General features: G+C 32.9%; 1 protein-coding gene across 2 annotated transcripts in view; it reads right to left on the bottom strand.

The window, feature by feature from the left end:
- LOC111056525 (carbonyl reductase [NADPH] 1) overlaps positions 1 to 21654 on the bottom strand; it is a 58319-nt gene that overhangs the window by 16471 nt on the left and 20194 nt on the right. The window contains exon 2 of one of the 2 annotated variants that reach the window (XM_039423813.1): positions 8833 to 9103. The exons of the other annotated variant lie outside the window; for it this stretch is intronic. Coding sequence (XP_039279747.1) covers positions 8833 to 9103 — 271 coding nt within the window. The remainder of the gene's footprint in view (positions 1 to 8832; positions 9104 to 21654) is intronic. 2 annotated transcript variants of the gene reach the window in all.

The raw sequence follows: 21654 nt of genomic DNA, 5'->3' as shown, positions 1-21654 counted from the left end.
AGATTGAATGAGAAATTCGAAAAAAGTCTGAAATTTTTGGGGTTTTTGGAGGTTTTGGGGGTGAAGCCGCCCTCTGGCATGTCAGCAAATTTTGGATTTGAATTCAGTGCCCCAAAATACATATAGAACCATCGAGAAAAATTCTTTCGGGGCTGTTTCATGAAAAACGACCATTTGACTGGTAGTCCAGTCACTATATACTGTAATATTACATTTTTTATCAATTAAAATTGAATCTTCAATTCAATATTCAAAATATTAATAAAACTTGATAGCAAATATCGGTGTAATCAATATATGGACTAAACTTTTCATAGGAAATTTATCATATATACTAGTGTTGAACTTTCCACTGAATCACTGTAACAAAGTTCTATTTCTGAATAAACAGATAATTCTAAACAATATAAAGGTTAATTAAATTTAAAATAACTTTAAAAATAAAGTTTTATTGAGTATAATAAATGAAATTTGTAGAGTTGTTTTCTTTATTAGTGAGGTTGGCATTGATGACGTTTTTAAGGTGTGTCTTTTAAGAAAGCAAGTCATTTTCTCCCTCAGGAAAAATGGCTGCTGGCTGAAATAGAATCGTTTTTGTCCTGTTGAAAATGTTCTGTTTATGTGAAATTTAAAATGTTTTTATTTGAGATCTGAATAATTTTATCATTTTCTAAATGTGTGTTGAATGTATCCTGTAATATTGAAGTCTGTAGCCAAACAAATTAATTCAATATGAAGAGATAAGTATTTTAGCTTGTAAGATTCTATGTTAAAGTGTCAAATGGTTTTGTTCAGTAAATTTTTGTTGTAAATTGCCCAAGTATTATGAGAATTATAATTTAATTTTGCTCTGAACTGGATTTCTTATTCATAAGCATTAGATCCATTCATGATATATCAAGATATAAGCTTATTAGGAACCGATGACTTTCCATAAGTGATAGGTAAATGCTGTCCAACCTATTAGGATAAATTGGTAGCACGTCAATACATTGGTGCATGCAATTTATATTGTAGTTCTGATTTTTAATATATTATTTGGGTACATAAAAGAAGTCCAGAACCAATTTCTTCATGCAAAATTTCTTTGTGTTAGATACAGACTGGCCGAAAAACCTCATAATTTTGGCTCATTTTCCAGTTTTCAGCTATTTCCGCCAAATATCGTAATCAGACAGAAAAATTAGCTCTTGCCTTTTTTCTAGAATATGAAATTCTGAATCAAATAAGATCATTCTCTATCTCCAATGAGTACTGAGTTATGATTTTTCAAAAATGAGTGAAATTTGAAGAGAAAATCAATTTTAGATTTCGATCAACAATATCTTCCGATTGTTACCATTTAGATGTATAATTCAAAATCCCACATTGATATAATGTTCCTAAAAATATACTGTATTAATAACATAATTATAGTCCATATTCCAGTCAATATAGACATAAAAAAGGGGTTGTGCTTGCAATTTATATTGTAGTTCTGATTTTTAATATATTATTTGGGTGCATAAAAGAAGTCCAGAACCAATTTCTTCATGCAAAATTTCTTTGTGCTATATACAGAGTGGCCAAAGAACCTCGTAATTTCGTCTCATTTTCCAGTTTTCAGCTATTTCTGACAAATCTCGTAATTGGACAGAAAAATTTGCTCTTGCTTTTTTTCTAGAATATGAAATTCTGAATCAAATAAGATCATTCGGAACTCTCTATCTCCAATGAGTACTGAGTTATGATTTTTCAAAAATGAGTAAAATTTGAAGAGAAAATTAATTTTTGATGAATTTTAGATTTTGATCAACAATATCTTCCGATTGTTACCATTTAGATGTATAATTCAAAATCCCTCTGAGCGTATTTTTGTGCTCTACAATCTGAGATCAGGTAAAGCGTTCTATCTCATGTAGGTTTCCAGGTACACCTGACAACAAAATTTCAAACACTTATAACTTCTGACACAATGCTTAGATTCCATCGTACTACACTTCATTCTTCTCGGCTCGTCAAGACGGTCCAAAATCGTGTATTGGAATATGGGCTTTAGTACACTCAAAAATAAATTTTCCACTTTTCAACCGAATTTGACTTATGATGTATGATTTTGGACCGCCTTGACGAGCCGAGAAGAATGAAGTGTAGTACGATGAAATCTGAGCATTGCGTCAGAAGTTATACGTGTTTGAAATTTTGATTCTTGAGGTGTCCTTAAGCGCGCCTCTCCACTAGGAAATACTGAAATGAAGTGCATCTAACGGGTGATTCTCATAGAACATAATCTTATGAACTTATGTCATTGTGCGAAATATCAATGTGAAGACTATGTAGTTGGTGATGATGGTTGAAGCTGGAAATTAGGTGTTTTTCACAATACAAGGACTCTACCTGATCTCAGATTGTAGAGCACAAAAATACGCCCAGAAGGATTTTGAATTATACATCTAAATGGTAACAATCGGAAGATATTGTTGATCAAAATCTAAAATCCATCAAAAATTCATTTTCTCTTCAAATTTCACTCATTTCTGAAAAATCATAACTCAGTACTCATTGGAGATAGAGAGTTCCGAATGATCTTATTTGATTCAGAATTTCATATTCTAGAAAAAAAGCAAGAGCAAATTTTTCTGTCCAATTACGAGATTTGTCAGAAATAGCTGAAAACTGGAAAATGAGACGAAATTACGAGGTTCTTTGGCCACCCTGTATATAGCACAAAGAAATTTTGCATGAAGAAATTGGTTCTGGACTTCTTTTATGCACCCAAATAATATATTAAAAATCAGAACTACAATATAAATTGCAAGCACAACCCCTTTTTTATGTCTATATTGACTGGAATATGGACTATAATTATGTTATTAATACAGTATATTTTTAGGAACATTATATCAATGTGGGATTTTGAATTATACATCTAAATGGTAACAATCGGAAGATATTGTTGATCGAAATCTAAAATTGATTTTCTCTTCAAATTTCACTCATTTTTGAAAAATCATAACTCAGTACTCATTGGAGATAGAGAGTTCCGAATGATCTTATTTGATTCAGAATTTCATATTCTAGAAAAAAGGCAAGAGCTAATTTTTCTGTCTGATTACGATATTTGGCGGAAATAGCTGAAAACTGGAAAATGAGCCAAAATTATGAGGTTTTTCGGCCAGTCTGTATCTAACACAAAGAAATTTTGCATGAAGAAATTGGTTCTGGACTACTTTCATGTACCCAAATAATATATTAAAAGTCAGAACTACAATATAAATTGCAAGCACACCCCCTTTTTTATGTCTATATTGACTGGAATATGGACTATAATTATGTTATTAATACAGTATATTTTTAGGAACATTAAATCAATGTGGGTCTGTTGGTTTCGTCTGTTTGAATATTAATAATTCGATTGTATGTGCAGAAATGGGGGCGATGTCAGTATACACCACCGTCAAAGTTAGACACATCCATCTTATCACTGAAAATCAGTCTTGTATTGGCGGTGGCTGCTTTTGTAGTTCTTGTGTTGAAAAAGAAGTGTCTTTTTTTTGGCGGGGCGAGTCCGTGACTAATTTCTCTACCTGGAAAACAGTCTCTGGTTGTCGCTATCATTTTTTGTCGGCTATGCCAGTTTTGCGGGAAGAATGGCGAGGAAGTCAACTGGTTTGCATTTTGGCACAGATAGTACCTTCTTGGAAATATTCTATTTATAACTTAGTGTGACTGGAGAAGTGTGTGTGACCATTCATAAGACAATACTCCTGCTTGACATTGTCTCTTGTCTCAACCTTATTCAGTTCTGTTGCTTCCTCTCACTCTCTCTCTATCTCCCTCACCCTCAACCCTCTCTCTATCAGTCCTGCGCCACTCTATCTCACACACACACACACTCACACACACACACACACTCTCTCTCTCTCTCTCTCTCTTACCCGGTTGTGTGCTGATGGGAATGATACTATTTTATATCCTTCTCAGAGAATCGAAAATTCAAATGGCATTTAATCATTATTCTAATTATTAAATTTTTCATACAAGGAAATTAGTCGTTTATATAATACTGTCATTTGATCTAAATCAATGTATAAGGTACAGTTTATAGTTCACTATATTATTATATTATCGACATTCAAATTGCATTTCATATTCATTGTGATTGGTAATATTTTTCATACTTCTCTCCTTTCTTTTCTCTCAGGGTTTTGTTATTATTTCATACAATGCTTCAGAGATATTATCTTCTACCTATATTGTATTTGACTTTCCCATGCCTACATTTGTAATTTTTTTGTATCAATTATATCCATTACTATCAACTCTTGCTTGTAACATTGTGAATTCCCCCATTCCACTGAGTAGGATTGTATAATATAATATTGATGTAGCATCATACTGGAGAATGCGAGAGGTTGAATGTGAGAGAAGGCCGGCTGTGCAACAAAACTAAAGCAGTGATTCAATTGATTCCTCTCTTCTTCACTTTCTCACTATAGGACTATATCCCTCAGAAACATTAATAATTGGCAATAATAATTCAGCAATATAGCACTAATCGTTTTAATTTTAGATTACTCTCTCCTGGGTTATTGAAATCTGTGTTGGAGATTCCTCAGTGATTGCTGCATCATCTGAGGAAACCCCGTGAAAGTGAGCTCTGTTCGAAATTAACAGAATGCTCAAGTATAGAGATTTAGAAGAAAACAACCATTTCATTTAATGTTCATTGAAATCGACCACATCAGTATTTCACTTTTTGTTTAGTTGAGAAGTAGATATTGTGGTAATTATTCATATTGAATGAAAAAGACTAAGAAATTGTCAGAAAGCCACAGGTTTTTCTTAATCAGATTAATCTGTGGTTTTTTGACAATTTCTTAGTCTTTTTCATTCAACATCAGTATTTACTCATCAATTACCGGTAGCGTATTGTTAATGTATTAAGGTTTGAGAAGATAATATGAGAAACTTTTTGGTTTTTCTCTCAATGATTGTAATGGACGGCTTAATTGCTTTTAAATAATTATAAAAATATCACAGTTTATTGACCGAACATAGTGAGGTCTATGTTTTAACTCAGATTTTCTTTTGTCTGTCTGTATGTAACGCAATTACGGCCAAACGCGTTGATAGAATTAGATGAGATTTGGCAGGAATATTCCTTTTTCAACTGCGCGTCGATGTATAAGTTACACAAGGTTCTTTGAAATTTTGAATATCAAGGATAATGGTAAAGACAGTTATCGTGATTTCCTTCCTTACCCCCACCCCTCCCTCTTTTCATTGTAGAAGGAAGCAGCCAAAAGCAGCTTCCCCCTCCAGTTTCAGTTGGCATGAAGTTCACGAAGCTACACCATCATTGCTGCTTTGAAGCCCCGGTTTCAACTGTATTTTCTTCAGTTTTTCAAGTGAGTTTTCGTTTATAATCACACAGCTCTTTTCTTTTGTTCACCCGCGGTCCTCCACTTGTAAAATTTCTGTTTCTAATCACCAGATAATATGAAAAGAAAAGGAATTCCTCCATACTCTGATATCACTGTATATATATCATCTACTCTGAAGATAGGATTAATCAGACTATAGAATTATTCATAACAATCAGCTGACAAGTGGATTACACAGATGTCTGGAAAAACCGTGTCAATTTCTATAAGGTCTACAGTTTCAATTAAAGACCTTAAAGAGATATGCATCTTTTAGGTCTTTGGTTTTAATAACTTGTTTTGCAGTCATCCTATTACATTAAGCAAGCAATTTCTGTATATCTGTTTATATTTTTATATCTGGTTATTTATGTTCAACGGATTTCGAAAACGGCTCTAACAATTTTAACGAAATTTGGAACATATACCGTAGTAGTTTTATGATATAAAAATTTGATTGCACTAGGTCTCAACCCTGGGAAAACTCACTGAAGGACATGAAAAGGATGAAAATAATTCATCCTTGGAAAAACAGATGATAATTTTGTCGTCTGTCGAAACAGAAGATGCGTGTGTTGGAGAGAGACAGAATTATTTCCAGCTGTGTAATCAATCAGCGAGAAATATTATCTACAAATTTTAATCGACTTGATCAAAATAATCTGATTTGTTGACATGACATGATAATAAATTATTCTAAACTAGAGTATATAATAGGTTTCAAAGTTATTCATTATTTGACAATTTTGAGTGATTAGTGAGTGTTATTTTGTTATTCAATTTGTTTTAAATATTCTAAATTAGACCTTTTTTGTTTTTAAATTTTTGGACTGAAAATTGAACCTGAATGGAAGTGTATGTAACATAGCCCACTTCCTGGACTATTTATAGTATACAAAAAAATTAATGTATAAATAAATAGTCGGGGATGAAACAGTTTTGGGCTGTGCCTGTTAGTCCTTCCCCAATCATTTTTAAGAATTGTTTTCTTTTTGTCAATAGTAAATAAATAACGAGCGAAGCTCGGTGCCCCGATATTGGTATTATTATGCGTGCCCATCATTATCAATATTCTCACTTTTGAAAAAAACCAATTTAATAGTTTATTGAAAATGATCAAATGAACTTAATAATGCTGAAGAGATTATGCTATTTTTTATTGTAAAAAAATAATTCTCATCAGATAGAAAGATTATCACAGAACTGGATGAATTATATCATATGGAATACAAATTCAAACGTGAACTGAGTTTCTTTTCAAAAAGGTGACATTGGATACTTGTGGATGAGAAAACTGCGTGAGGTCTACTGTTCACAGAACTACTCAATACATTCCCGTACAATTATCTTGTTTCACAATCCAATATCAGGGCACCGAGCTTCGCTCGTTATTATTTCATTTATTGATAAACAGAACAAAATGATTGGGGAAGGACTAACAGGCACAGCCCAAAATTGTTTCTTCCCTGAATTTTTATTTTGAGGTCGTGTTTATATTTTACAGCTGGCTATACGTCAGTTTACGAATTTCGGGGATGAGATATTTTGATTTTCCACAGATGTACTCGCTCACTCACTTTATTATCCACAGACGACGGAAATCTCAGCTTTTTTCCAAGGATGAATGATCCTTTTAAAATGTCCTTCAGCGAGTTTTACCAGGGATGAGACCTAGTGCAATCAAATTTTTATATCATAAACCTACTATATTCCAAATTTCGTGAAAATCGTTAGAGCCGTTTTCGAGATCCGTTGGACATAAGTAACCAGATATAAAAATAACCAGATAAATATAAAAATATATACAGAAATTGCTCGCTAAATATAATAGGATTTCTAAGTAGAGTTAGTTCATAAGTATCGTAATCTTGCCATACAATTACCATACAATAATTGAAGCTGATTTCATTCAACTTTATTATACTTTTCAAAGTTTTTGTACAGTATTCTACTCATTTCCATTGACAACATGCACACATATCCAATCTTCCAGGAATTCTATCTTATACAAATATGCCTCTACATCCCCATATTCCAAGAAAAGGGTATTTCTATGTTGAGGAAGCACATACTAAAATTAGCTTATAACAATCAGGTAGTTTTTAGGGAATATGAAAAAATAGACCAATTGTCTCAAGTCTATTGCTGGTTTTCAAATGAAAGGAAATTCAAAATGAAAAACAATACTAAAAAAAACTATTATCTTCAAAATACTAATTGCTGGTTTTCAAATAAAAGGAAATTCAAAATGAAAAACAATACTAAAAAAAAACTATTATCTTCAAAATACTAAATGTTCAAGTATATTCACCCTCCAGTAGACTACATTCAACACAGTAGAACCTCTATAATTTGTAGCCTACGGGACCAAGTGTTGAATACAAATTTTGGTGGGTGACGAATATATATCAAGCTCTGCAATATCAATATATATTATATATCAGGCTCTGCAATATCGTGGCTGGTAGAACAAAATAAGAAAAAATTGTATCATGGATACTGATCCCATCATTACCCATAATTAATTCATAATATAGCCTCTATGAATGGATATTAGAAAATATTGTTATAATAATATTAGTTTGACATACTTGTAAAAGATTTCAGAGTTCAATACCTGTTCATGAGCGACTTATTTAACCCAGGGTGTCTCTAGTTATATTATTATAATTATGTGAATCAATAGAGCTTTCAATGAACTCATAACTGGAGTTATCAGTGTTACAATGGCATATTAGTAAATTTATCTTTATGGGAATACTAATTACAGTGTTTTTGATGGCAAAACTACGAATTATAGAGTTATTGAGAGGTTTCAGTGTACTCACTAATCTTGATAATTTAACTATGATTTAATATAGTATTTTTATAGTAATATTTACTATAATTAACTAGTGTAACCTAACCGTCTTGTTTTGAAAGTGTCAGAGATTCGATGTGTCTGACTTTGTCGTTTCTGTACGAATGTAAAAGTGTCCGGTTTTGGCGCCTAACGCACACGCCAATTCGAGACTCTTTCAAAACAGTCTTTCCCTGTCGCTGGCGTACGGTGTCGATGGATGAGATAGTCGCTGTTCACTCCTGTCAGGTTCTGGGTGTGTCGGAGGACTAAGGTGGCGTGTACCCACAGAAATGTTTTAGTATTATTCCATAACTGAAATAATAAAACCCTGATGTTGTTGTCAATACCAGTATATTTTTTGAAAAATATTTTTTCATAATAAAACAGATCAGTTGCAGTGAAGATATGGCAGGTGTTGCCATGAAACTTGTCCTGTAATTTGAATTATTTTGGAACAAATATAGTGGTATTGACAACATCAATGACTTATTCTATCAATTTTTGAATGATGATGCACATATGAGAAATCTTGTGCATGTTGCATAAAAATGAATGTATCATTTGGTAGTTAGGTTCACATCAAACCTTTTTCTTCACTTTTCCCTTCAGCGGCAGCGCTCTTGAAATTTTCCACTATTTTAATCAGCCCTTCAATGGTTAGATTTTTATCTGCGAATTTCTCTCTTTGTGGACCCTCAGGAATTTTGGATAAGTGGCCACAAGAGCTGGACAGATTGACAACCCTGGCATGGGGTCGCAGCAGAGGAAACAGAACTTCGCACAGTCTCAAAGTGCCGTAGAAGTTGGTTTCCACCGTCTCGGTAGCTTGCTGCGAGAAAGGTGCTCTTGAAGCTACCTATCAACATCAAAAATGGAAGATTCTATAATAGTAGGATACTCCAATTAAGAGAAACATCAAATTGTCATAGTATTTACTTATTTATAGTATAATATGAAATATATTAGACTTAAAACTTCTTCCTTCCGATGTCATTCTCACGGTCGTGGGATCGGGGAATTGTCAATGGATTTGGTTTCCTCTGTCTGAGTCATCAAGAAGGTGTGTAGAGTATCTTGCACTATACTCTAAGGTGGTGGTACATATGATCCTCAACCTTGTGCCACTCTGCATTACTCTGTACCACAAAAATTTCACCCTGGATTCTCCATTACTAGTATTGACAAACAACTACTATTAACTACTACCTACAGACTGCTGACACAGTCTATCTGGGTTTTCCCAATCAACGACGAAGAATTAAAGTATTCAAGTTAGTTAGAATTGTACATTGGAGTATAAATAAAAAATGAGAAAGTGATATAACCTAGCAAGGTAAATTTGGACTGCTGTATAAATTGGAATTGGAACCGTTTAGGGCTTAAGCCTGTGGTACGTTTTTAAAAGTTGTGAGATTCAGAATAATTGAATAAACTTATAGTGAGTAAGAAGCCAGGGAAGAAAGTATAAGCATAGGTACCGTACTTTTACTGTGTAGAAAAATATGTTATACTTTGGATGCTTTGTAACTTATGTGTGAGCAATCTACATGAATATTGAAGAAAATCCAGGGTTATGTCGTGGGGCAAAATTCTAGCCGGTGCGCTCCCCCTTTTATCTCAGTTATTATTGAAGATATCGACTCAATTTTTTTTTAAATGAAAGAGGAGGAAAAAATAAAGCGCGCTAGCCTATTTTTATACAATTTGGTTAGATTTTAATATTAGAAATAGCTGTTTCAAAACTAACCTTATTTTGAAGAAAGGACGATTCTAAATATATTATTATCTCAACTATTTTTGAAGGTATCAACTCAATTTTTTTTTCTGATGAAAGATGAAGGAAAAATAGGTGTTGCTTCTATGAATTTTATTTTTAAAGACTAATTAAAACATTAAAAAAAAACAGTTTGAATTTCTGAAGTGAGACTCAACAATGAAGAATGAGGTTATGCTAACAATGAAGAATGAACTGTGAATAATGAAGCCAATAGCACAGCTGACTCATATATATGGCCGAATAAAGATTTCAAAATAAGCAATTGCTCGAATGAATGTTCGCATCAATTCAACTTCTTTGAAAGTGATTGAAGAGTACCGGTAACTGCAGGCAAGCATGGACATTGGAATACAATATAATTGATTAATCGATGAATAAAATAGAAAATAGATATTATTCTGGGGAGTTTTCATTAAATTAACATTAGAGTATCTAAAGCTGACCATGAAACAGAAAAGAAATTGGTAATTTTTGATATATGTGACTAACAATTGTATCTCACAATATTGTATGGCACAATTGTATCTAAACTATTTTTGAAGATATCAATCAATTTTTTTTTCTAATTGAAGAGGAAGAAAAAATAGGTGTCAGTAATATAAATTTTTTCCTACAATTCTGATTTAAACCTTAAAAAACAATTATGTTCTGGTCAATTTATGTCAGGTTCAAGTCATTTACATTTATAGTAATTAAGATGATTGAATAGAATAATTGAACATTGAGATAGGATTCAAGAGTTGAGATAAAGAGATTTTTCAAAAGTAGAGACTCTTGGAGTATGGGAAGAACTTTAAAGTTAAGAACTAGGAGTTGAAGAAGTGGTGAACAATGTTCAAACCTTTACTTTTGATCACATTTTCTTATGACAATGATAAATTTTGATTGAATGAAACTTGAATCAAGTCAAATAATTACTAACCTGAACAAGTCTGACCAAAACTTACTGAGCCTGGGACAAGACCAAATCTCTCCTAAACTAAGCTTTTTCTAATCTGAGATTTTCCTATCCTAAGCTTTTCCTAACCTTAGCTTCACCTAACTTGAGTTTTTCCTAACCTAAAGCTTTTCCTAACCTAAGCTTTCACTAACCAAAGCTTTCCCTAGCCAAAGCTTTTCTTAACATAAGCTTTACCTAACCTTAGCTTCTCCTAACCTTAGCTTCTCCTAACCTTAGCTTCTTCTAACCTAAGCTTCTTCTAATCTAAGCTTCTTCTATCCTAAGCTTTCACTAACCCCAACTTTTTCCTAACCTAAGCTTTTCCTAACCTTTGCTTCTCCTAACCTAGGTTTCTACCAACTCAAAGCTTTTCCTAACCTAAAGCTTTTCCCAACCTAGGCTCTACCTAATGTTAGCTTCTCCTAACCCAAGCTTTCCCTAACCTTAACTTTTCCTAACCAAAGCTTTTCCCAACCTAAGCTTTCACTAACCTTAACTTTTTCCTAACCTAAGCATTTCCTAACCTTTGCTCCTCCTAACCTAAGTTTCTACTAACTCAAAGCTTTTCCTAACCTATAGCTTTTCCTAACCTAAGCTTTCACTAACCAAAGCTTCCCCCAACCAAAGCTTTTCCTAACATAAGCTTTACCTAACGTAAGCTTTCCCTAATCTTAGCTTCTTCTAACCTAAGCTTTCACTAACCCCAACTTTTTCCTAACCTAAGCTTTTCCTAACCTTTGCTTCTCCTGACCTAAGTTTCTACCAACTCAAAGTTTTTCCTAACCTAAAGCTTTTCCCAACCTAGGCTCTACCTAATGTTAGCTTCTCCTAACCTAAGCTTTCCCTAACCTTAACTTTTCCCAACCAAAGCTTTTCCCAACCTAAGTTTTTCCTAACCTAAACTTTTCCTAAACTAAGCTTTTCCCAACTCAAGCTTTTCCTAACCTTAGCTTCTCCTAACCTAAGTTTCTACTAACTTAAAGGTTTACCCCAACTAAGCCTTCACTAACCTAAGCCTTCACTAACCAAAGCTTTTCCTAACCTAAGCTTCCCCAAACCTTAGCTATACCCGACCTTAGATTTTCCTAACCTTAGCTTCTCCTGACCTAAGCTTTCCTAACCAAAGCTTTTCCTAACCTAAGCTTTTTCCTCACCCAAGCTTTTCTCAACCTAAGCTTTTCCTAACCAAAGCTTTTCCTAACCTTATTTTTTCCTAACATGGGCTTTCCCTAACTTTGAATTCTCCTAACCTCAGCTTTTCATAACCTATTTTTTTCCCAACCTAAGCTTCCCCTAACTAGTGCTTATCTTAACCTAAGCATTTCCTAATCATAGCTTTTCCTAACCTAAGCTTTCACAAACCAAAGCTTTCCCTAACCAATGCTTTACCTAACCTAAGATTACTCTAACCTTTTCCTAACCCAACAGTTCCCTAACCTAAGTTTTTCCTATCTCAAAGCTTTTCCCAACCTAAGGTTGCAAAATTACTCAAAAATTTCCAATCTGTTGAGATTTGAGTGGAATATTTTTGTTTTTAATCAGTTTTTAAATATCAAAATTCAAAATTTTTAGTTTAGTCTTTAGTTTTGAAGTGGAAATTGGACTTTTTGAAGTAGAAGTGAAATCTTAACCTTATTCTTTTTTGAAACTTTTATTTGCAAAAATTTGGGAGAAGACAGTTTTGGGCTATGCCTGTTGTCTTCTCCCAATCATATTATATTTATTATAATTATGATCTGTAATGACAATGGAATAAATAGAGGAAACTGAATCTGTATCTCTCTGAGCTTTCACTAACCAAAGTTTTCCCTTACCAAAGCTTTTCCCAACCTAAGCTTTTCCTAACCAAAGCTTTTCCTAACCTTATTTTTTCCTAACATGGGCTTTCCCTAACTTTGAATTCTCCTAACCTCAGCTTTTCATAACCTATTTTTTTCCCAACCTACGCTTCCCCTAACTAGTGCTTATCTTAACCTAAGCATTTCCTAATCATAGCTTTTCCTAACCTAAGCTTTCACAAACCAAAGCTTTCCCTAACCAATGCTTTACCTAACCTAAGATTACTCTAACCTTTTCCTAACCCAACAGTTCCCTAACCTAAGTTTTTCCTATCTCAAAGCTTTTCCCAACCTAAGGTTGCAAAATTACTCAAAAATTTCCAATCTGTTGAGATTTGAGTGGAATATTTTTGTTTTTAATCAGTTTTTAAATATCAAAATTCAAAATTTTTAGTTTAGTCTTTAGTTTTGAAGTGGAAATTGGACTTTTTGAAGTAGAAGTGAAATCTTAACCTTATTCTTTTTTGAAACTTTTATTTGCAAAAATTTGGGAGAAGACAGTTTTGGGCTATGCCTGTTGTCTTCTCCCAATCATATTATATTTATTATAATTATGATCTGTAATGACAATGGAATAAATAGAGGAAACTGAATCTGTATCTCTCTGAGCTTTCACTAACCAAAGTTTTCCCTTACCAAAGCTTTTCCCAACCTAAAGCTTTTCCCAACCTGAGCTTTCACTAACCAAAGCTTCCACTAACCAAAGCTTTTCCTAACCTGAGCTTTACCTAACCTAAGCTTCGCCTAACCTAAGCTTTCCTCAATTTTAACTTTTCCTAACCAAAGCTTTTCCTAACCTATGCTTTTCTCAACCAAAGCTTTTCCTAACCTTAGCTTCTTCTAACCTAAATTTCTCCTAACTCAAAGCTTTTCCTCACCTAAGCTTTCACTAACCAAAGCTTTCCCCAACCTAAGCTTTACCTAACCTAAGATTACTCTAACCTTTTCCTAACCCAACAGTTCCCTAAACTAAGTTTTTCCTATCTCAAAGCTTTTCCCAACCTAAGGTTGCAAAATTACTCAAAAATTTCCAATCTGTTGAGATTTGAGTGGAATATTTTTGTTTTTAATCAGTTTTTAAATATCAAAATTCAAAATTTTTAGTTTAGTCTTTAGTTTTGAAGTGGAAATTGGACTTTTTGAAGTAGAAGTGAAATCTTAACCTTATTCTTTTTTGAAACTTTTATTTGCAAAAATTTGGGAGAAGACAGTTTTGGGCTATGCCTGTTGTCTTCTCCCAATCATATTATATTTATTATAATTATGATCTGTAATGACAATGGAATAAATAGAGGAAACTGAATCTGTATCTCTCTGAGCTTTCACTAACCAAAGTTTTCCCTTACCAAAGCTTTTCCCAACCTAAAGCTTTTCCCAACCTGAGCTTTCACTAACCAAAGCTTCCACTAACCAAAGCTTTTCCTAACCTGAGCTTTACCTAACCTAAGCTTTGCCTAACCTAAGCTTTCCTCAATTTTAACTTTTCCTAACCAAAGCTTTTCCTAACCTATGCTTTTCTCAACCAAAGCTTTTCCTAACCTTAGCTTCTTCTAACCTAAATTTCTCCTAACTCAAAGCTTTTCCTCACCTAAGCTTTCACTAACCAAAGCTTTCCCCAACCAAAGCTTTTCCTAACCTAGATTTACTCAACCTTAGATTCTCCTATCCTCAGCTTCTCCTAACCTAAGCTTTCCTAACCAAAGCTTTTCCCAACCTGAGCTTATTCCTAACCCAAGTTTTCCTCAACCTGAACTTTTCCTAACCTAAGCTTTTCCTAACCAAAACTTTTCCTAACCTTGGCTTCTCCTAACCTGAGCTTTTCCTAACCTTATGTTTTCCTAACATGGGTTTCCCTTACCTTAGATTTTCCTAACCTTAGTTTTTCCTAACCTATTTTTTCCCCTACTTGTACTTTTCTTAACTTAAGCATTTTCTAATTGAAGCTTTCCCTAACCAAAGCTTTTCCTAACCTAAGCTTTCACAAACCAAAGCTTTCCCTAACCAAAGCTTTTTCTAACCCAATTTTTTCCTAACCCAACAGTTTCCTAACCAAAGTTTCTCCCAACCTAAGCTTTTCCTAACCTAAGATTCTCTCAACCTAAGCGTTTGTAAGCTAAGACTTCCTAACCGAATCCTTTCTTTGCAAAATCTTTCAAATGTAATCTCCCCTTGCCAAAGCTCTCCTAACCTAACCTTTTTCAACCTAACCTTTTCAACCTTAACCTTTTCAACCTAAACTTTTTCAACCCAAACCTTTGTAACCTGAGTTTTTTATTATCCTCAACCTAACAAAGCCTAACTCAAACTAACAAATGCAGTCCAGCCCAACCATTGAGCTCCCCTCTAACCAAGCATAGTCCAACCTAATATAACAAAGCCTTACCAGATAAAGACTGAGCAACCCTCAGACTTGCTCAGTCTTCATCACTCAAGGTTTGATAGTCACATCAAACTTTGGTAGGTAGGGTTTCATCAATAGCATTAGATACAGGAGAAAATGTGATTAGCAGTAATGGTTGGCTCCATTTAAAAATATTCACAACATTTTTCAGGCAAAAACCGGCACATTTTTGTCCTTCTCTATCCACGTTATTCCTCTTTCTTGTCTTCCAGATTGCATTCTACTTTACTTGCTTTATTATCGTTTCATTCCACTATGATTTTTATATTTTCCAGATTTCCTATCAACTTCATCAATAGCATTAAATACAGGAGAAAATGTGGTCAGCAGTAATGGTTAGCTCTTTGATGGAATTAGAATAATTTTTTTACAAATTTGATATAATATTTGAATTCTAATTCAAAATTATTTTTTTCCCATAATTGGAATTTTTTTTTGAAAAAATTTAAGATAGTGAAAATTATAACTGGAACCGGTTTAAGCATAAGTTAGACTGTGGTACTTTTCTGTAAGTTGTATAGTTCTGAATTATTGAATAAATGAATAAACTTTAATTATTAATACCTGATTGAGACTTCACAAATTTAGTACCCATTGGGGTTACCAATTTGAAAAAAATTGTAGATTAAATTAGAATTCAAATATATCAAATTGAAGTTTGTAAAACAATAACAATAAAATGAATATTGAACTCTTGAATCATTAATCGAACAAGTTGAAATCATCATCATACTTATCGAGTAATTTCAAAAACCGATGACAACTCTATTTAGCATGCTTCAAATTTGTTACCGTTAGAGAATAGAGCAGCAACTCTATAACTCTACAACTCTATGGTGCTAGTAAAAACCACTGAACTCTAAGGCTACTTTCACACGATAGGAGACGTGCAACTTGAACACTGAACAGTGTTCACGTTTCTTTGTCGAAGTACATTGAGTGAAATCGTGTCTTTCACATGGTGACTCCTATCCAGGAACCTCATTTTGTCACGTCTTTTCCCCTCGAGGCAAGCAGAGGCAAGATCTAACAACTACGCCGACGTTTGCTCAAAGTATGACTCATCACTTTTTCTCAAAGTCTAACTTCCTTAAAAATATAGATAGAAGATTTCTGATTTCGGATTTGGATTCAGCGACCCCAAATTCTTTAAAGCGTAAGTCCCATTTTCGAAAATATCCGAAAACAAGGAAGTTATGGCTGTTTTTAATAAAGCTTTCTATTATCATATAAACGAACGGGTAAAAACGAACAGGTACTGTACTATACAGTACGTAAGTACTGTAGCTATTATAATACAACTTACACTGTATTCGTGTAGGAAATTTGGCAGGTTATTTATCTTGATTTCTGAAAATACCCCAAAATAAGGGAGTAAGATAACTTTGAAAAACCAAAGTTTTCCTGCTGATTGAAGAAACATTAAAAATTAGTCTAAGACATATTATGTCTTAGCATAAAAACGTGTAACAAATATCAGATCACTATTCAAGCTATCAAGCTTTTCATAAATTTATTTGTCTCCTCATGGCAGAAGGTTTGCGCCCAACGTTTTCACTTAAACATTTCTATGATTAAATTGTGATAGAGAACATTATTGTATTGATCTTCTAAATCCAGTTACATGTACATCGATTTTCGTAAAATTGATTTTTTACCATTCCTATGAATTCTAAGAATTCTATGAATTGTTTATACAGGTTCATCACAACTTCTTAAATAACATTATGTTTGCTTCAACAGAATTCATAAGGACGACAAAACATTGAACAACAAAAAAATGTAGTCCAGCTCTTGCTAGCCGTTTTTAACGCTGAAGTTTGTGTCGATGGTATACAACATAAAAGGCAAATGCTCGTGCTTGGTCCATAGTTCTACGACTGAGGATTGAGGATTTAGGTCAGCAACTAAAATTGACAAGCCATGATTGTCAATCTTACTCATGATACAAAGCTTTGTACTATGATACATGGTTTTCATTCCGTATCATTCTTTAATAAAAATAAAACAAGATTCCGGTTTCAAAAGCATCAAAGTCGCCAGGCTGGTCTGAGCTATTCATGACTTTTTTTCAGTATGCATTATCAACTCAGCAGTTCTAATACACAGACATCACTACTTGGAATGCCATGACATTTTCTATTCTTTCAATTCAGCTATTATTACCATAGATCGATTCAGATCAGCACAATGTTTATAATGTATGTTCATAATAGATTTTCCTGATGGTAAAAAGAAATAGTCAATAATTGCTGGGAATTTAAAGTGATATTCAACGATTTGAACCTGATAAATTGGATTGTTGAATGACAATTGAAATTCAGTGAATTTTACTGTACAACATTCCTTTTCCTCCTATTTTATTGGGTGATGAGTGGAGATGATTTATGATTTCATATTTGGATTCATCTTTTCAATATTTTTTTGGAAAACTAGAACTTTTAAAAATTAAAAATGTTTATGTATAAACTTCTCAGGTGTTCAAAAACTTCTTAAAACCTTTGCCTGTCCCTTTGTGAGGCAGGAGTATTATTATCTTAGTACGTACTATATAATCATATGATAATGGAAAGCTATATTAAAAACAGCTATAACTCCCTTGTTTTTGGGTATTTTTGAAAATGGGACTTACGCTTTAAAGAATTTGGGGTCACTGAATCCGAATCCGAGATCAGAAATCTTCTATCTATATTTTTAAGGAAGTTAGACTTTGAGAAAAAGTGATGAGTCATACTTTGAGCAAACGTCGGCGTAGTTGTTAGATCTGTCAGCTTATTCCTAAGATCCCCATGTGAAAGTACAGGAGAGCTGCAAAATATGAAATATGATCTTCCTTGATATGATATTTCAGGAGCGAGGTCTCTGCCATGTGAAACTGGCCTAACAAAAACATGATAGGATCATCGCCTACTAGATCTACATGGCCAGAACATACAGCCGATCATCTGTTCAAAAGCGTACACTTCAACCCGTGTTTACATTGAAATCCCTATGTGGAATGGAATTTTTCATGAATAAACGTTAATAATTCAACTGATAACTACTTTTTCGAATAAAGGGTTGTTATTTTATTTTACCAATACAATTTTTATCCTTCATCATGAATTTCAAGGGTAGTAATCATTGAGTTCTCTTATTATTCTTAGTTATTGGTTAACCAATTTGTAGGTTACCCTTGTTTTAAATTAGCTTTTTCAAATTCAAACACGTTTCAATTATTATTGTCAAAATATATAGTGTAAAGTTGAGTTGCTTGAGCTTTGAATTAGGCCTACCTATTGTTTTTTCAATTTTGATTACAGTATTGCTCAATTTCTACGAGAGGAATTACAACCATGGCTTTTGTAGTATGCTAATATTTATAGCTTTATTAGATTTAAGAAATTTTAAGATTAAACATAATTTTTTTGAAAAGGTAGATTGGTAGGCTATCACTCATCTCTATACTTATAAAAGGCTAAGCCCCGACAGACTGAAATCACACCACAGCCCAAACTACTAAGCCTAAAAACTTGAAATTTTGCACGATTGTTTATGGTAGCCTGAAAACATCCACAAGAAAGGATTTTCAGAAATTTGCCCCCCTGAGGGAGCTGGGGCCCCCCCAAAATTTTGTACTTTTTAACCGCTCATTGCACAGCAAAGTCATGAGGAACTTTTTTGTTCAGCTATGAAAAAACATTGGATCTATGCGGAAAAAATTTGATCAGGAGCACAGGGGGGTCCAGGAGAGGGCATTTTTCGAAAATTTTGATGTAAAATCACACTACAGCTCAAACTAATTGTCCTACAGACTTGAAACTTTGCACAAGTATTCTTCAAACATGCTAGATGCGCACTAAGAACGGATTTTGAGATATTTTGCCTCTAAGGATTTCAAAGGATGAAAAAGGATCCTATTAAGTAAGGTTATGAACATGGTAAGGTGAGTGCCATATGGAAATGAGATAATTTATTTATTGACATGTGATATTCAAACATATGTTGTAATCATTGGAAATAACAAAATAATATGATAGAAATTCAAAAAAAAGAACATCTGTTCTATTATTGCTTTCTACCTAATTCCACTCAACCTCAATAATATTGTTCTGATAATTGATAAATATGTTTAAGAATATTATTATTATTGATATAATAAAAGTATTGTTTTAATAACTAATTATTATCATTAATATAATAATAGTATTGTTTTGGTAATCAATAAATATTTTTATTTTCACAAACTCTGTATAATTTATAACGGTTAATGTGAAACAGCTACATCAAAGAAATTATCTCAAAAACATATGTTTAGGAAAACCATAGTTTTGAACTTCGTTTTCCTGATGCAATGTATAAGACTACACGTGGCATGTATTATTAATTTTTCAGCTAGAACAGTTTTTTGAGACTGCTAAATAAACGTCTACAGTTTTATCACTGCTGTATCGGCAATATGAAAACGCATGCAGTTAATATGTCTTTAAATAAAGGTGTTGATATCTATATGATAATTATTCTCTGCCATTTTTATTTAATTAAAATTTCAGAATTATTCAAGCCTTGATAGAATGATTGACTCACTGTACAGTCAGTCGAAAATTTTAATATTGAAATGAGGGGTATTTTGGCAAGCTGAACAAAAAAGTAAGGTCCTATGCACCTTATTGATATTATTTCTTCAAATGAAAAATGAGTTTTATGGGTTGTCAAAACTCCCCCTGAAAGAGAACTATTCATTTTATCCTATCTTTTAGTAAAATAACAATGATTTCTGCGTTGAATATCATTTTACTTGCCAACAAGAATTGAACTCTTTGTGAATTTAGATACAGTATGACCTACACTTTAGATTTATATAATTCTATTAATAAATTCATGGAAATTGAAGTACTTTTTTCAGTTGAAATTGATTATCAATAGAGAAAACTAGCAAGAACCCGTGCTTCGCAAGGATCTATTTTAAAACTTGACAAAATGAAAACTTGATGTAATGAAATTTTGAAGAATTGAGAATAGGCCTATAACCATCCTTGGTTAATTAAGAATCTATAAGCAAAATTTCAAGTTAATTAGTCCAGTTGTTCAGACGTGATGATGCGTCAAACATAATCTTCCTATCCCGTACGTGCATAAGCCAGCTCTTTACTTTATATAATTATTATAGATATAGTTAACGACTGCAAGGGATAGGACTGTGGAACAGAATAGTGGTGAAACTATGATAGCGCCAGAAGTGTCTCAAACACAATAGTAGGTACTACATGAACTTTTTGAAAGTGATTTGAATAAATGTTAAAACAAAAAACTGAATCCTTATCATTCTACCTTCATTTAGAGAGGCTTTTGTTTGAGCCGAATGGAAATCTATTTATAAAAAATGAATGTCTGTTTGTGTGTTTGTTTGTATGTTTGTTTGTTCCCTGTAGACTTGAAAACTACTTGACATAACTGCATGAAACTTTGGGAATATGTTGTGAGATGATTTCTGAACAGAAATTTTAATAGGGGGGCTAATAATAATTATTTATTAATCCATTTTACAGACATATGTTTTCGAAATTTTCGGCCGAGCGGCTACTGAAGAACAAAAAGATGATCATGATTCAAGATCATATTGTGATAATATGATTTTAGCATCTAAAGTTACCAGCTGTAATAAACATATCACCCTGCGATAAACTATTGTGTACTGGTATTAAAACGGTAGTTTGGAGTTGAAGTGTAGTTGATTGGTACCAGCTGTTGATAATGGTTCCTTAGAAGACCTATACAAATAATTATCACTCCCCTATCGTTGAGAAACTGGAAAATGTTGAAAAAAATTATTCACCTAATGAAAGAGAGTATATATGTATAGTATTCATATTGCATTCATTAGTTATTACTGAAGAATGAAAGAATAATTTACAATTTTTTGAATTTAGCTTAGCTTATATTCATCCTAAAATGGAAAGAATATGGAATTCTGTGTGATTCATCGTACATCACATATTTCCTGGACCATATATCAACAATCTACAGCTATGAAAATATTGAATATTTTTCTTTGAAACACTGATATAACCTTTTTTCATAAATTATTGTATACTGGTATTAAAACGGTAGTTTGGAGTTGAAGTGTAGTTGATTGGTACCAGCTGTTGATAATGGTTCCTTAGAAGACCTATACAAATAATTATCACTCCCCTATCATTGAGAAACTGGAAAATGTTGAACAAAATTATCACCTAATGAAAGAGAGTATATAAATATTGTATAGTATATATGTATAGTATTCATATTGCATTCATTAATTACTGAAGAATGAAAGAATAATTTACAATTTTTTTGAATTTAGCTTAGCTTATATTCATCCTAAAATGGAAAGAATATGGAATTCTGTGTGATTCATCGTACATCGCATATTTCCTGGACCATATATCGACAATCTACAGCTATGAAAACATTGAATATTTTTCTTTGAAAC

Source organism: Nilaparvata lugens, chromosome 3 (genome assembly GCF_014356525.2).
Source record: "Nilaparvata lugens isolate BPH chromosome 3, ASM1435652v1, whole genome shotgun sequence".
Classification (NCBI taxonomy): Eukaryota; Metazoa; Arthropoda; class Insecta; order Hemiptera; family Delphacidae; genus Nilaparvata; species Nilaparvata lugens.
The sequence above is the reverse complement of the archived record's forward strand: the minus strand, read 5'-3'. Positions and strand labels throughout refer to the sequence as shown.